Source organism: Eubalaena glacialis, chromosome 11, assembly GCF_028564815.1.
Source record: "Eubalaena glacialis isolate mEubGla1 chromosome 11, mEubGla1.1.hap2.+ XY, whole genome shotgun sequence".
Lineage (NCBI taxonomy): Eukaryota > Metazoa > Chordata > Mammalia > Artiodactyla > Balaenidae > Eubalaena > Eubalaena glacialis.
The window spans coordinates 49327875-49344236 of NC_083726.1; the positions used below are offsets into that span (position 1 = coordinate 49327875).

At 41.2% G+C, this 16362-nt stretch overlaps 1 protein-coding gene across 1 annotated transcript in view; it reads left to right on the forward strand.

Annotated features, from left to right (window-relative positions):
• Positions 1 to 1055: 1055 nt before the first annotated feature.
• Positions 1056 to 16362, forward strand: part of CPM (carboxypeptidase M) — a 91121-nt gene continuing 75814 nt past the window's right edge. Inside the window, exons 1-2 of the mRNA XM_061205868.1 lie at positions 1056 to 1081; positions 1385 to 1547. Coding sequence (XP_061061851.1) covers positions 1388 to 1547 — 160 coding nt within the window. The 5' untranslated portion in view covers positions 1056 to 1081; positions 1385 to 1387. The remainder of the gene's footprint in view (positions 1082 to 1384; positions 1548 to 16362) is intronic.

A 16362-nucleotide genomic window follows, 5' to 3' on the forward strand; every position in this document is an offset into this window, starting at 1 on the left:
CACTCACATTCCCGGGCCTCGGAAATTTTGTTCAACCCGTCTGGGGTGGGGCCCTGGCACTACTGTTTTTAATCTGTTAAAGGGGAATGTTATCCCAAATCAGTGCTTTTCAAACGTTTTACATTCACTGGACCCGTGGCACAAATCTCCCGTTACTCTGATAGGTAATGTGTGACAGGTGTGCGCGGTCTTTGCCCGTCCCACACACCCTCTGGGTTTCGGCGAAGTCCTTGTTATCTCTAGTGCAAACACAGATCACCCTATCCTTCCAGAAAGAAGCATTTTAGGTAGAGATAACTTAAACTGGCCTGGGCAGTGTTAGTGGCGGCAGCGTTGACTTTACAATGATGCCTCTGCTGCCTTCCTCCATGTGGTTTCCAGATTGCCAGTCTTCAATGTAACTCTGATTTAGTCAAATCTCATACACTATAAATATTTGTCGGAAAATTGCCTGGACTCCACACGACGGCATTTAAAACTTCTACACGCACGTTCTGAAATGCCACGCGACTGCAGAGCAGGGTTGGGCCGCCTGGCGCAGCTGGGAGCGCGGCCCTGGCGACTCGGGTCGGTGCCGAAGAGCAAAGGAGCCCGCGCGGGGCTGCGGGCGCCCGGGACTCGCGGCGCCTCGTGGGGCTCCAGGTGAGCCCGGGGCGCGGCGGCCCGCACCGCCCAACTCGAGAAGCCGTCCGAGCCTTTAGCGTCTCCAAACTCGCTGCAGCTGGAGACACCTCGTGCGCCTTTGGTGGAGCGCCCCGGACCCCTTCAGCGGACGGAGCCGTGGTCGAGGTGAGCGCACTGCCGACCTGGGGCGCCGGCAAAAATTGGGGCCGCGCGAGGCAACTCGGTTCCGGGAAGCCCTCAGCCGCGCCCCAGCACAGGCCGCCGCAACCAGGGAGCTAGAACGAGGCAGAGGAGCCCGGACCGCCCGGCTCGGCCCCGCCCCGGAGTGCTCCGCGCGGCGCCTGAGCGGGCCGGAGAGACGTCAGTCAGGCGTCGGGGGCGGGACCCTGGCCGGGCTATTAATACCGGGTCCCGCCCGGTGGCAGCCGCCGGGCTGCGGTGAGCGCCTGGGCTGGGGGTGAGGAGGGGTTCGCGCGGGGTCGGGCGCAGCTGTTGCAGCTGTCGGGCGGCGGAGAGCGGCGGAGACGTGGGGAGGAGGAGAGGGTGGGAGACTGGATGGAGGGCACCAGGGGCTGCCCGTGCTCCGGGTGCGCAAACTCCCGAAGGTGTTGCTTCCAACTTTTACCTCCTTCGGAAGCTGGGAGTGTTAGTGCCGGGAGATCTGAGACTAGACAGCGGAGCCGAAGCGAGTAACGTGCACACTCCCCACCACCCCCTTCCTCACCTGCTCAGCTTTATTATTGTTTTTATTCATCTCTAGAACATGGACTGCGCCCGCCTCTGGCTAGGGCTGTTGCTGCCTGTGGTAGCTGCGCTGGACTTCAGCTACCACCACCAGCCAGAGATGGAACGGTTCCTGAAGAGTATTACCCAAAACTACAGTTCTATCACTCACTTACACAGTATCGGGAAATCTGTGGAAGGTAGGGTCCGTCTTGTGTACTTTCGCAAACCCCTAGTCCTCAGTTTCATTCATTAAATATGCCTTAGCCTACTGTCCCCTCTCCATGAAGCGACTCAGAGGGGCTCGAGCGGATCCGTCCCTGACTTGCGTGTTGGTTGTTTCTGCTTTTGTGTGTTGTGTTGCTTTTTGTCAGGGGAGTAGTAAGACCTGAATTTTACTAAACGTCTGCGCTGTCACTCGGTGTCGAGTGCTTTGCGTTAATGGCGTTCTGTTTTGGGATCTTGCAGACATTGATTTACTGGGATGAGTACTTTAGGTTTTAGTTTTCTACATGAACTTCTGCCGAGGAGGTCTGTTTACCCATCTCAGGTTTGTTTCCCTTTTTGTGGCTTCTTTAAACATGACTCGGACTGTTAGGATCGTGTCTTCAAGTCTCTTTTAAACTAAAATAGGGCAGTTCTGTTGGTGAGATTTCTATGTCACGTATAATTAGCCCTATGGCTTAAAGTTATGCAAAAAAGTGGCTCTGGTACTGATTGAAAGGCTATTTTAAAAGGTATCCATTTGAATGAGACAATTGCTGGATAATAAGTGTACCATAGCAGTGATTGGTATTGCTCTTAGTATTTTCGCGTTCATTATTTAATTACTTTATTGTTTTAATTTAGAAACCATATATTAAGTATAAATATACAACTATATATTAAGTAATTCTAATTTTAGTAGATAGGAAAATTGAATCATAGTGAAATTAAGTATTTTGCCCAAGAACACTCAGATCTTGAGTGAGTTTTATAACCAGGATTGGCACTCAGATCATTCTACTTTAAGGCTTAGCCATTTTGGGACAAGGCAAATAATTTTACCAGATATTATTATTTCTCAGTCTTTTGTTATATTGGTACCTCCCCAAAGAGATTAGCAAATAACTTAATGTTTAAATTATAAGTTTTGTCAAGTGTATGTAATTTGGATGTCAGCTCTTTATAAAGTGTATTTCAACCCCATGTGAATTTTAGCTCTGAGTTTTTCAACCAATTTGTGAGTCTCCTAATTACCATATTCTTAAGTAATCGTTTTCCAAAAAATTAAGGCCATGGTTTTTATATTTTAAAAGTATTACATAAATTTGCTTATGTGCAATGCAACATAAAAATCCTTGGCTTATGTGTGTAATGGCATTTTTGTTTTTAAACAACATTGCTAAGGAATTGGTGCCAGAATTACTCTATATTGCTCTATAATCCAAACTTATAGAGGTTGGATGTATGAGAAAGCATATCTTGAATCAGCATATGTATTCAGCCTTTTGAAATCATTTTCCCCTAGGGCTAGAGAAGAGCAATTTTTAAAGATCTAAGAATACTAATTATATTAATAAAGGAGATATAGAACACAGCTAACTTGAGTTATTGTTCAGTCATTTAACCCACAAGGTGATGCCAGTGCTGTTAATTTTAAGTACTAAATGATTTGGTTTTTATTTTTTTCAAGCACAGAGTGCTTGTGACTGGGGACTCTCAATGTCAACCAGCTATTTTGATCTACCCTGCGTGCTATCAGACCACGGTAATCATGAAAGGCAGCAGGCTTAATTGTTTTTACCTTGTGTGCACTATTGTGGTTAAAGGACTGAGGAATTACCATGTAAAAAATAAAATCTGACACTAGTTTAGGTCAAATATTTGTATTGAGGATGTTCTGAATAATTACTCCGATTAAGAAAAATCCCAAATCTGCCATTAGGTTCTGAGTAGTAGGTTAAACTGCACGCTAGTAACTGGGAGTCGGTTGCCAAGCATATTTGTTGGTACTCTTTTCACTAGATGCATAGTTTTCCCTGGCCATCCTGCCCTCTGATGTAAGATAAGTTTGCTTAGCAAACAAGATTTACCATATGTGTTATTTATTTTTCTTTGTTATTGTGAATGTGGGCAACATACCTAGAAGGGAAAGTAATATTCCTACCTCGCCAAATACATTTTTAGTTTTTGTAAATGCATATCACGTGTATTTTCATTACTGTAATCAGGGGTTCTCTTCTGCTTTTTTCCCCCCAGTTCACATTATTTCATTACGTATTTCCATGAATTGAAAGGTCTGCAGGTGTGAATTGATTGCTATATAGTATTTTATCCTCGATTATGTGAATTTCTTAGTCATTCACCTCTTTGCGGCATCTATATAGTTTCTGGTGGCCTCTGTTATAAACAGTGATGCTAAAAAAACCATTGATACACGTCATGATTAATGGCCTTCTATTATAATTGATTTTTTTCCAGTTTTTAATTTTGAAATGTTTGAAACCTACACAAAAGCTGAGTACATATATACACTTCACCTAGATTCAACCACAGTAGATAGATCATATTTCAGTTGAGCGTTCTAGAGGAAATCCCACTACCTAATATCAGAGTAAAGAAAATCTTAGGTAAAACAACAGAGGCAACTAAAAAACAAAAAGAACAGACAGCTGAGTTGAGAAAAATCAGAAAATGTACAATGTTCATTGATTCATTCCTTCATTCAGTTAAGGGAGCACCTCTCCTATCCTTTTTTTTTTTTTTTTAATTACTCCTAAGCCCCTTTGTCTAGCATGTTCCTGGCACGTATTCAGTGATTTTTATCTCTGTTTAGTGGCTTGACTATTTGCTGAGGGAAAGCCATGTGAAGCAAGCAAAAAGTTGTGCCATTTGTGCCCTGCTATCAGGTAGCCCCCTTTAAAATACAAATGTATTTATTATAGATTCCCCAGCTATTCTCTCCACATCCCCCCAAATTAGTTCTAGGACCACTTTAAATGAGATTTCCTACATGTCTTTTCTAAGAATCTTGTCTTTCCTCCTGCTAAGTCTAACCTTGATCTGAATAAGGAAGGTTGCAAAGGGCAAGGGTTAGATAATAAAATCTGTTATAAAGTGCTTTCCATGTATTCGGTGTTATAATACATTATTTCAATCTCAACAACTCAAAGTAGGCCTTATACTCATTTACAGAAAGGATCCAATGAGGCACAGAGAAGTTAATTAACTTGCTGAAGATCACACAGCTGATAAGTGTTAGAGGGAGGCTTCAAACTCAGATCCACCTTCTCTGAAGCACATCTCTTTCTCATTAAGGAAGCGGTTTGACACAGATGTGGCTGGTCACATGAAGATTGAGGTAGTTACTAGAGGGTTTCAGAGTCATGTTTTGGGCACATTGGATCTGAAAGTAAAGCTTCTACCAAGGATCCAACACGGTAGCCAGTAGCCACTTGTTTACTGAGCAGCTGAAATGTGACTAGACCAAATTAAGGTGTGCTAAAAGTGACTTTGAAGATTTCATACAAAAAAGTAAAATAGTCCATTAATATTTTTATATTGATTCCATGTTGAAGTAATATTTTAGATATAAAGGCTAAATAAGAAATATTTTTAAAAAAACTTCACCTGTTTCTTTTTACTTTTGTTAATATGGTTGTGGTTTCTAAAACATTTTAAATTACATATATGACTTGCATTGTATTTTGATTGGGCTGTGCTGATCTAGACAGAAATTTGTTATTAGCAATTTTCTTTTTCTGAGTACAAAAGGAACTCAAGTTCATTTAGAAAATTGGGAAGATACAACAAAGCACCAAGGAGAAAATTAAAATCTCACCACCCAAAGGAAACACTTAGTAGACCTGAAAGACTATATGCCCTGTTTTGTGCCTTTCTCCCCTCCCACTGAGCCAAATATCTTGCTTGCCCCTGCAAACATGTTATTTCTAAAACCTGAGTTTTAATGCCTGCTTTGTGTCCTATCAATGGATATACTATTGCTTATTTAACTTACACCCCACTGACAAACATTTAGTTTGTTTCTAAATTTTCCTGTTATAAAATTTTTTTAAAAAGTGCCATAGTGGACATCTTTGTAGCTAAGACAGCAAAAGTTGTCAGAGCACACACAGGCTTTGGAACTACAAGGCCCAAGTTCAAATTCTAGATCCTCTATTTTGTAGCAGTGTGACACTGGGTGTTAGAATAATTCCTGGCACATAATAAGTACTACATAAGAGTTGCTGTTAAGGATACATTACCTGCTATTGGGGATACATTTCCAAAAAGGAAATTACCAGGTCTTAAAGCAGTTCTATATATTTGATACATGTAACCAAATTGATTTCCAAAAGGAGTATTGATTGATAATCTCAAGAAATGTATGCTTACCTCTTCTAACTCTTATACCAGTCATAAATCAGGCATTCCTGGTTTGAAAGATTACTGTAGCATTTGTCAAAGGGTACAAAGTTTTGGTCATACAGGATGAATATGTCCTAGAGATCTACTGCACAGCAGAGCGCTTATAGTTAACAATATTGTTTACTTTAAAATTTGCTATGAGGGTAGATGTTATGCTAAGTGTTATAGTGATGATGATGAAAGATTACTGTAGCATAAAGTTTTCATTGTTGTGTTTAAAGTATAAAGGAGAATTTATTTCTCCTGTGTTTTCCCCCAAGAATTCTCACCTTCACATATGCATTCAACAGATATTTATTGAATTCCTCTGCCAGGAGTCATCATAACATCGCAGATACTCAAAAATCTCGCTAGAATTGGCTTAGACTCCTGCCCCAAAGAGGCATGTACTGTGCTCATGTACACAGACCTCTCATTGCCTACTCCCCTTGCCTGGGTAGATTCTGGCTGGCGATTTACCCTCTGAAAAGGACACCTGATACAAGATTTTGCCACAGCATTCGATTTTCTGTCACCCTGTTCATTTCTCAAGTGTGATCGGCAAGCCAGTTTGCTTGAGATCCTGTATAAAATGCTTTCTGTGATGTAAATATTGACATATTGAGGACTAAATATCAAGACAGCCACTAAAATCTGGGAATTTCAGCTGTAATGTACATACTTGTGATTTAAAGTTACATTGGGATAGCAAGCCTTTCCCCTTCTTTAACTTGAAATGTAAAGTCCTTTTCTGAAACACCTTAGGAACATCAGCCTTGTTTTATAACCATTAAGTTTCTTAAAGACACTGCCTTTTTTTTCTTACAAGGAAATGATTTAGATTTCCACTATATTTGTGGTATGAGATTTTAAGAGGAAGAGACAGAATATCCAAAAAGTAACACAGATGTTACTCTGCTTCTTATATCTAGGAACCATTTTTGTTCCAGATCTCAAATATATCCAACCACCAATACTCTAGGGGCATTTGAAAGTTAAAAAAATAATAATTGCAGCCAACATTAAGTGAATTTTAGTCTTTGCCTGGCACTTTACATATACCCCTCAATCACTCTAAAAACGGTATGAAATACCATTATTATCCCCCAATTTACATGTGGAGAATTGAGATTGAATGAATCATCCACAGTTAGTAAATGACAGAGGGCTGATTGGAACCAAAGTCTGTCTTGTGCCAAATAGTGGACCCTTGAAGCTCTTTGCTGTAGAGAAAAGTTTCTCCAGTTACCTTTTTCTCTGTTCTTGTCCCTTTTCCCCTCCCCCATACATCCTTCTCCTCCCTTGCCCCGACTGCTGTGATTCTGCAGGAGTTGAGGAGCATCCTCCATCATCCAAGAACAGGCCTGTGTTAAATGTATTTTATGTGCGGAGTGATAGGCTATGGAATCCTAGACCCCTTTTCAGTATTTACGGTTTCATCCAAAGCAGTGTGAATTCCATATTTTGGTGTAGACTTAATTTTTTTTTTCTATATACCAAAACTGTTTGGTTATGAGGCAAAAGGAGAACACTGAGATTCTGGTTTGCACACTTTCGGGACACCCACCCACCAAAATGCTGTCTCCTGAGCTGAGAACAGTGGTTCTCATTAAGAGTAGTACTGCCCCCTAGGGGGAATTTTGGAAATTGAGGGGAGGTTTAGGCCATAACTTTTAAGTCTTCAGAGGGGGGACCTCGCTGATGCATCTTCCTGATCTTGTTAGCAACACACAGAATAGTCGTGCCTAGTGAAAAATCGTCCTCCACATTTTCTAATGTCTTCCATAGGTGCAAGACCAGCTTACAATTATCTGAGCCTAAAACCAATTCCAATTTATGTACAAACACAAAATACTTTTTCCCCACAATTTTAATATGTACCAAACTTTCCAGGAATGTACCTGTAGGTAAATTGAGGGAAAATTCAATTATATTTTTCTCTGAACTTGATTCCGAGATATCTCACGTTCTTAAAATCCTGGCATCAGTGACCACACAGCTGCATCAGTCTGCGTTTGTAATAAATGCCTTCACCGTGAATCTCAAGAATTCATATAAGCAGCTTTTTCTTATTATAAGTTGCTTTCTTTTTATTTCCCCTTTATGTAAAGTTTGAACATTTTATCAATCTTTCTGAAATTATGTATGCAAATATTATTTTCTGTGGATTTCATGCCAGCATGGTGAAGGAGGAGCTGAAAAATCTTGGACATGAAAAAAGAGGCATCAACTGATAGGGTTAGGGACTGTTGGTCTAAAACCACAGATGCAGAGAGCTGATAAGACCCACTTCAAATTTATGTAGCCAGCATCCAGAAGGTGTTTGGTTTCCATTCTTAATCAAAACACGAGTGCCTAGAGGTAACACCGTGGTGATGAATAGTATCTAGAGTTGAGAGATAACTGCCATTCGCCCTGTTTCCTTCCTTTGGTTTGTGAATTTAGAATGCCCCTTTCTCGAAGAGTGCAAAGTCAGAAAGTAAGATAAGAAGAATCTTAAAAAAAAAAATGTTTTTTATTGAAATATAATTGATTTACAATGTTGTTAGTTTCAGGTGTACAGCAGAGTGATTCAGTTATATAGAGATTTCTTTTGCAGATTCTGTTCCCTTAGAGTTTATTATCCCAAAAAAGGTAACATTTTGAAGATTATATCAAATACCAACATGCATTTGGGTTAGGGGAAGAAGATTAAATCGGAACTTCCTATCTAGTGATTGAAAAGAATTGGTATTCTTCCTAGCTCCGTAGCCATTCAATGTAATATAGGGTAGTGGTTTGCTGAGAGGTTAGGAAATCCTAATTTGAGTTTGTGTGCAAATAAACAGACATAAAATAAATAAAACAGACATAAGTTGCACATTAAAAATGTTTTCTCAACCCTGTTTTACAAGGACTGCTACATGTCAGATGTTTAAAAAGTGTACATTTTCTGGTCTGTGACCCTTCATGTACATAGCTTCGTCAAAAGCTCAGCTGGAGGTTTACTCTCCTTGGCATCACAAAAATGCCGCCAACTTCCAACAAGTTGCCTTCAAACTGGCTTCACAGACATATCCCGAACTTCCTCAGAGCTGAAGATAACAGCCTTCATGGTGGGGTATAAAGCATTAATGACAGGGTAAGCCCTTCAAATATGCAAGCACTGTCACAGAGTCTAGAAGAAGAAAGCAAACCCTCTGTTTGTATAAACAAAGAACTTTCAGTTAGTTGTTTACTCAGTTTTTAAAATTTCTCTGATAGGAATCTCTCTGAGGAAACTAGAACCACACTTAAGGAGCACAGCCAAAGTCACCTGAACTGACAGTTATCCAAATACATAACTCAGCCTCCTTTCTGACAAAGTGCACGGGTATACTGTGAATACAGTCAGGTGAAATGGAGCACAACGTCACACTTTTAGAGCAGGAATGGATGTTAGAGACCGCTTGATCATTTATTCAGTTGATTGCGGCTTGGTTCAAAATGTCACCTCCTCCTGGAAGCCTTTTTCTAGTTGCCTGGGCAGAGTTAGAATCTCCTTGTGCCCCTCTTCCAGAGCATCTTCCAGGAGCTCTGTCTATGTTGTACCTGGAGGGCAGGGATCAGGCTTCATTCGTCTTCATATCTTAGGCCCGGTTATGTGCTGATTATATGTGACAGGCACAGTGAGGGTCACAGCTGAAGAGTTTTTCCATGCATAGTAAAGGAAACATTAATGTAAATATGCTTTTATACACTTTTATACAGTATAGTATATAGTATGCTATTATGTATAAGTATATAGGATGTATATTTTTATATGTATACTTTTATATACATTTATACAGTTACACATACTATATGTAACTTTATATATGCAACGTTATATAGTTATACATATGTTGTATGTAGTAAATACTTCAGTTTCTCAGGGAAATGAAATAGTTTTAGCAAAAACAGGTTATACTGCAAGAAAACAATGTTATGGGAAGTAGCATGATACCTTGGAGAGGTAGTATAGGAGGACCTCATTGTGACACAGCTCACGCTGGTGCGTAGGAGGGCAACAAGGAGGTTAGTGGCCTTCAGGCAGTCAAGGGCATAACTGAATCATTCACTGACACACCTAGAGGGGTTCTGGCTCCCTCAGCCCCCAAACACTAACCAAACATGTATTAAGAGAAGAGAGAGTAAATAGAGGAGACACACACACACACACAGACCCCCTCCATTAAGAAGGGGTTAAGTAAATATCCCTGGTTTTATTTGAACAGTGCAAAAATAGTTCAAGTGTCTATCTAGAGAATGTGAAAAAGCAAAAAGGACCATGTGATGAAGGCTCCCCCCTCCCCCCCCCCGACCAGAAAAGTTAAGCAGATACTTGGAATCCCTCGATTTTAAGGGTCTTTTTTCCCCTCCATACTCAGGAATGCTTTACAGGTTTAAGATGTTCAGGTTTTGGAAATACACAGGTAGACAGACTGAAGGTTGAAAGTATCTTAACTTTAATTTTTAGTCCCTGTTAAGTATCCATTCCTTTGCCCATTGTTGGTAACTCAGTCAAGCCCATCCATTAAAATTCTTTTAAAGGGGGCTGTTCACTCTTGTGAAAGTGTGGACACATGGGGAGAACAGATCATTTTAACATGGGGCAATTCCACAGGAGTTTCCCCATTATTTTAAAATTAGATTTACTTACACCTTAGTAATAATACCAAATGCACGTGGGGTTAAATTTGAGATGCAGGTTGCTCAGTTAAGGAACACATTTTATTTTTTTTCTGTTGCTCTTAGAGACTGAGATGAATAATCTCTCTCTACTAGAGATAACCTAGAGATAAGCCTAGTGGGATTATCATTTGTTACCGGTAAGTTCCTTTCTATGTATGAAACAACAGAAAGACAAATTGCGAAATACCACATTCTAGCCTTACTAAACATGTAGCTGCGCCTGGGGATCTTGTGAGTTTTAATGACATATACTTCGGAATGCACAAAATGTGTCTTCAGTCTCAGCGGCACTCTAGCTCGCAGTGTAGGGGTGGGCAGAGAGTCCAGAGGCTTTGAGGTGGAAAGGATTGTGCTGTATTCCAAGAACAGAAATGAGGCCGGTGGTGCTGGGGCACGGTGAGCATGCAGAGAGTGGGACTGGGTAAAGTTGGAGAGGCGCGCAGGGGACAGTTCACAGAGTGCCTGGTATGCTAATTCAAACACAGAGAGTTTGAATTCTGTTCTAAGAATAATGGGAAACCATTGAAGGGTTTTAATCAGAATGATGTCATCTGATGTAGGTTTGGAAAAATTATAACATTGGCTGCTGAATAGAGAAAATTTTTTTTTTAATTAATTAATTTATTTATTTATTTATTTTTGGCTGTGTTGGGTCTTCGTTTCTGTGCAAGGGCTTTCTGCAGTTGCGGCGAGCGGGGGCCACTCTTCATCGCGGTGCGCGGGCCTCTCACTATCGCGGCCTCTCTTGTTGTGGAGCACAGGCTCCAGACGCGCAGGCTCAGTAGTTGTGGCTCACGGGCTTAGTTGCTCCGCGGCATGTGGGACCTTCCCAGACCAGGGCTCGAACCCGTGTCCCCTGCATTGGCAGGCAGATTCTCAACCACTGCGCCACCAGGGAAGCCCTGAATAGAGAATTAATTAGAAAGGGGCAAGTATAGAAGCAGGGAGACTAATCCAGTTATAATAATCCAGGCAACTGTTGATGATGGTGATTTGGATGAAGATGCTGTATTAGAAATAGAGAGAAGTGGAGGGATTAGAGATTTACTTTGGAAATAAAACCAATAATACTTCCTTAATGGATTGGAAGGAGGTGGGCAGAGATCAGGGAAAAATAAAAGATCCAGGATGACCTCTAGGTTTTCAGCTTGGACAGCTGAGCACCTGAGGTATTATTTACCAAGATAGGAAATACTAGAAGAGGACAAGTTTGGGTTGAAATCAAGACCTCTGATTTAGACAATTTTTAAAAATTTGAAATCCTTAATAGACATCCAGTTGGAATGTCCAGTAGGCAGGTGTGTAGGTGGGGTTTGGAGGAAAGTTTTGGCTGTAGAAATAAGCTTGAGAGTCATCAACATGTAGATGGCATTGAAACCTATGGGATTATAAAATAATCTAACAAGAGAGTAGAGATAAAAGAGGGCCAGAATAGAGCCAGAGGATACTGTTATATTTTGAGTCTGGTAGAGATAGAAGCCAACAAAGGAGATGGAAAAAAAAAATTCAGCAAGGATGTGGGAGAAAGATGAAGAGTGATATCACAGACATGAAGGAAGGGCAGCAGTTCACAAAGGAGGCTGTCTCGGGGTCCCATGACCACCCACTAGTGAATTGCTGGAAGGACTCGTGACTCAACAAAGTCATACTTGCAGCCAAGATTTATGAAGCAAAGGACACAGTGCAGGCACAGCAGAATAATGATACATGTAGGCAAAGACTAGAGAAGTCAGCATGGGCTTGCCTGTTCTCCCTCGGTGAGGATCCTATAGATGCATGCTTCTCTCCAGCTGTGCACTCAGGGAAGCCCACTCGAGTCTTGGAGGCCCAGAGTTCTTCACAGGAGCTGGTCACATGACTATTGTGACCCACAGGGTGCAGATCCACACTAGGTCCCAGGTGCCCATCATGAATCTTCATGTTTACTTTAAACAACGCTTTCGGCCTGGTACACGCTGACCCTCTGCCTTGCATCATTAATTAGTGAACACTGAAGGAGTTTAGTGCTCAGAGTTTGGTTAAGAGTCATTACAACGAGTGCAGGTGTTCCAGAGATAAGCAAGAAGTGAATAAAGCAGACCAGCTGTGTTAACTCTTTCCTCACTGAGGTCGTGGTCAACCATGTTGGATGCAGTTATAAGTGAAGACTGAGAGCCGTAAAGTTAACTGACAGATCCCAAAGTAGCCTTAGTTAAATCTATTTATCTCTAGACAGATTCATTCAATTTATGCAGCAAACATGTATCGAATGCCTAGTATAATTTGTGGCGTGTGCTGGCCACAAACTATATATAAAAATATAGAGGTAAAGAAGTGACATGTGGTCCCTGTCCTGATGGAGCCGATGATCTGAGGGGTGAGTGGGAAGGAAGAGACATCCTAGTAAATGCAGATGAGATTCACCCTAGGGGAGTAGATGGCAGGGGACCGGAAGGACAGAAGTCAGCCAGGTGAAAGGGGTCGGCAAGGCCATAAATAGTGTGTTCAAAGGCCTGGTGGTTAAGGAGCATGTGGGCCTTGTGGAGCAAAAGAAGTTGAGTGTGGCTGGAGAGGAGAGCATGAAGGGACGAGAGAGGAGGCAAGACAGGCAGATGGTGGAAGGCCTTGCCCACCTTGTGAAAGACTTCTTGCTTCTTCCAAAGGGAATCACATCATCCTAGGGATTCCTGCCTGATAGGAAAGTGACAGATTTGTTTTCTTGATTGGAAAATTCCTGATCATTTTACAGTTCATTTTGCATTACAATAAAGATTCCCTTTAAGAAATAAGGTGAAACAGCCATGTCTGGAATAAGAAATCAGTGAGAAAATACAAACATGCCAGGGTGAATAAACGAGAGCACCAACAAAATGTAATAAGAAATCTGTGAAAAATAATAACAGTTCCTAAGAGCTGTCAGTGTGAAGAGTTCTGATTTAAATAGCATAATTGGGGCTTCCCTGGTGGCGCAGTGGTTGAGAATCTGCCTGCCAATGCAGGGGACACGGGTTCGAGCCCTGGTCTGGGAAGATCCCACATGCCGCGGAGCAACTAAGCCCGTGAGCCACAATTACTGAGCCTGCGCGTCTGGAGCCTGTGCTCCGCAACAAGAGAGGCCACGATAGTGAGAGGCCCGCGCACCGCGATGAAGAGTGGCCCCTGCTTGCCACAACTAGAGAAAGCCCTCGCACAGAAACGAAGACCCAACACAGCCAAAAATAAATAAATAAATAAATAAACAAAGTAAACAATGCGTTTAAAAAAAAAAAAAAAAAGAAAGATTTAAATAGCATAATTGGATCGGATTATTCACTTAAACCTTAAAGATCACTTTATCATACAGCTTACCAGAAACATTTCAATGATGCATTGCACATAGTGTCTTTTTGCCCTCACAGAGCCCAGGTCAGACAAAAAGAAATGATTTTTTTATCAGCCATTTTGGAGACAAATTCTGGTTATGCCAGACTTATACAGAAAGTGATAAATATTACTTAAATCTAGAATTCAAAGAGAAATGTCAGAGTACCTAGGAACAGACACTTAAAATTTTTTCCCAACGGTATTGAGATATAATATTGGCGTACGACATTGTGTAAGTTTAAAGTGTGTGACGTGATGATTTGATAACACATGTATTGTAAAAGGATTACCATAAAAAGATTAGTTAACACATCCTTCTCCTCACACAATTACTATTTTGTTGTGGTGGTGGTGCAAACATTTGAGTCTAATTGTTCAGCCACTTTATATAATACCGTATTGTTAACTATAGTCACTGTACTGTAAATTAAATCCTCAGAACTTAGAGCTGGCAGTTTGTACCCCTTGATCAACATCTCCCTATTTCCTCTGCTCCCCAGCACCTGGCAATCACCAATCCACTCTGTTTCTATGAGTTCAGCATTTTTAGATTCCACATATAAGTGAGATCATAGCTCTGTCTTAGTTCACCTAGCATAATGCCCTCATTTCCTCCATGCTGTCACAAATGGCAGGATTTCCTTCTTTTTCATGGCTGAATAATATTCCACTGTATGTACATATCACATTTTCTTTAACCGTTCATCCATCTGCAGACATTTAGGTTGTTTCTATGTTTTGGCTATTGTGAATAATACTGCATTGAACGTGGGGATGCAGATACCTCTTGGACATACTGATTTCATTTCCTTCAGATAAATACCCAGAAGTGGGATTGCTGGATCACATGGTAGTTACAGTTTTAATTTTTTTATAGTAGCTGTACCAATTTACATTCCTGCCAACAGTGCACAAAATAGAAACAGATTACCTTCTATTTTAAAGCAAAGGAATATTTTTATTATGAAGTACAGTTGACCCTTGAACAACATGAGCTTGAACTGCGCCGGGCCACTTACATGCAGATTTTTTTTCAATAGTAAATACAACCAAGCTACATGATCCGTGGTTAGTTGAATCCTCCACTGAGGATCTACAGATACCAAGGACCAGCTAAGTTATACACAGACTTTGATTGCTCAGAGGCTTGGCACTCCTGACCCCTCTCACTGTTTAAGGGTCAACTGTACAGCCACTTGAACTTTTCAGGTGATACGTAGCAGCACTGAGAAGGGACATAATCTTGGGCTCATTTTCTAGGTAAGCTATTGAATAGGAGCAGCGAGGATGGGAAAATGAAAGAAATGCAGCTGCTGTTTACTGAGTACTGTCATGTGCCAGGCACCGTGCTAGGCCCTTTACAAACTTTCCTCACTTAAGCTATATGAAAACTCTAAGTTATTTACATTCACGTTTTAGAGCTGAGAACAAAGAGACTTCATAGATGAAGAAATTGACGATCCAAAATTATGTCTTGGTAACTGATAAATTTGGGTTAGTAATCCAAATGTGTCTTTCAGTAATTCATTTACATATTCATTCAACAACGATGTATGGCCCTCCTGTTGTCTACCAGAACCTGGGCAGGTGGATACAAAGAACCTGGACCTTTCTCTTTAGGAACTAGGGCTGGGGCCTTACACCCAATCACCTTAATGGGAAAAGCACTGTAACAGGGCCATGAAAGTTCAAAGGCCTGGCCTCCAGGATGCTTGGGAAAGTCGAGAAAGGCTTATCAGGGAAGCTGATAATTGAACAAAGCTTTGACTGTTCCCAGGCAGATAGGTGAGGGGATAGGAATTCCCGGTAAAGTGAATGGGAAAACAGACTGGAGCTAAGGGGCAGGGTGAGATTTTGCTTCCAGCAGCAGCTGGGGCACTGAATGCTGCCCCTGTACGCAGTCAAGGATAAAGAGCTGACGGTGATTTCTAATGTGTCTTAGCATCTAGGGTATCTTAGTTTGTGCTCACTGGAAAATACAAAGTTTTAGAAGGATTTTGTCATTATGGGTTTGGTTTGGGTTTGGTTTGGGTTTTTTGTAAGCAGATTGTTCAAAGGACAGTGATAAATAGGGAAATATTTTGACTCACGTAAACTCTTCACTAAAACTGCATTCTTTGTAGCCCCCAGGGGACTATGGTTCCATAAGACATTCTGTTCTCTGTCCTTGGGAAAATATGTTTAAAGAGTAATAAAAGGGGGTATTTGACCATTAGTAATAAAGTTGTACACTTTATTAAATGCTTGTTATGTACTAACTACTTCCATGCCTTATTTTAAATCCTGCCATCAATCTGGGAATTAAGTAGTGTTATCCCTGTTTTACAGATGGGAAACTGAGGCTTGGGGAAAAGGTGACTTGCCCAAGGCAACTTAGCTGGTAAGAGGCAGAGCTGGGAACTCAAACCCAGGATTCAAAGTACCAGTTCTTCCAGTTTTCAAATGGTCTCTAGAACCTGGAGGCTTCCGTCAAGATGACTTGAGATACTTTAGTGAGTAAGGAGACAGTCAGCAGCTTGGGTTCACCTTCTTTAAACCAGAGCAGCTTAGCTTTAACTTCTTACATTGGATCTTCACACAAGAATCTATTGG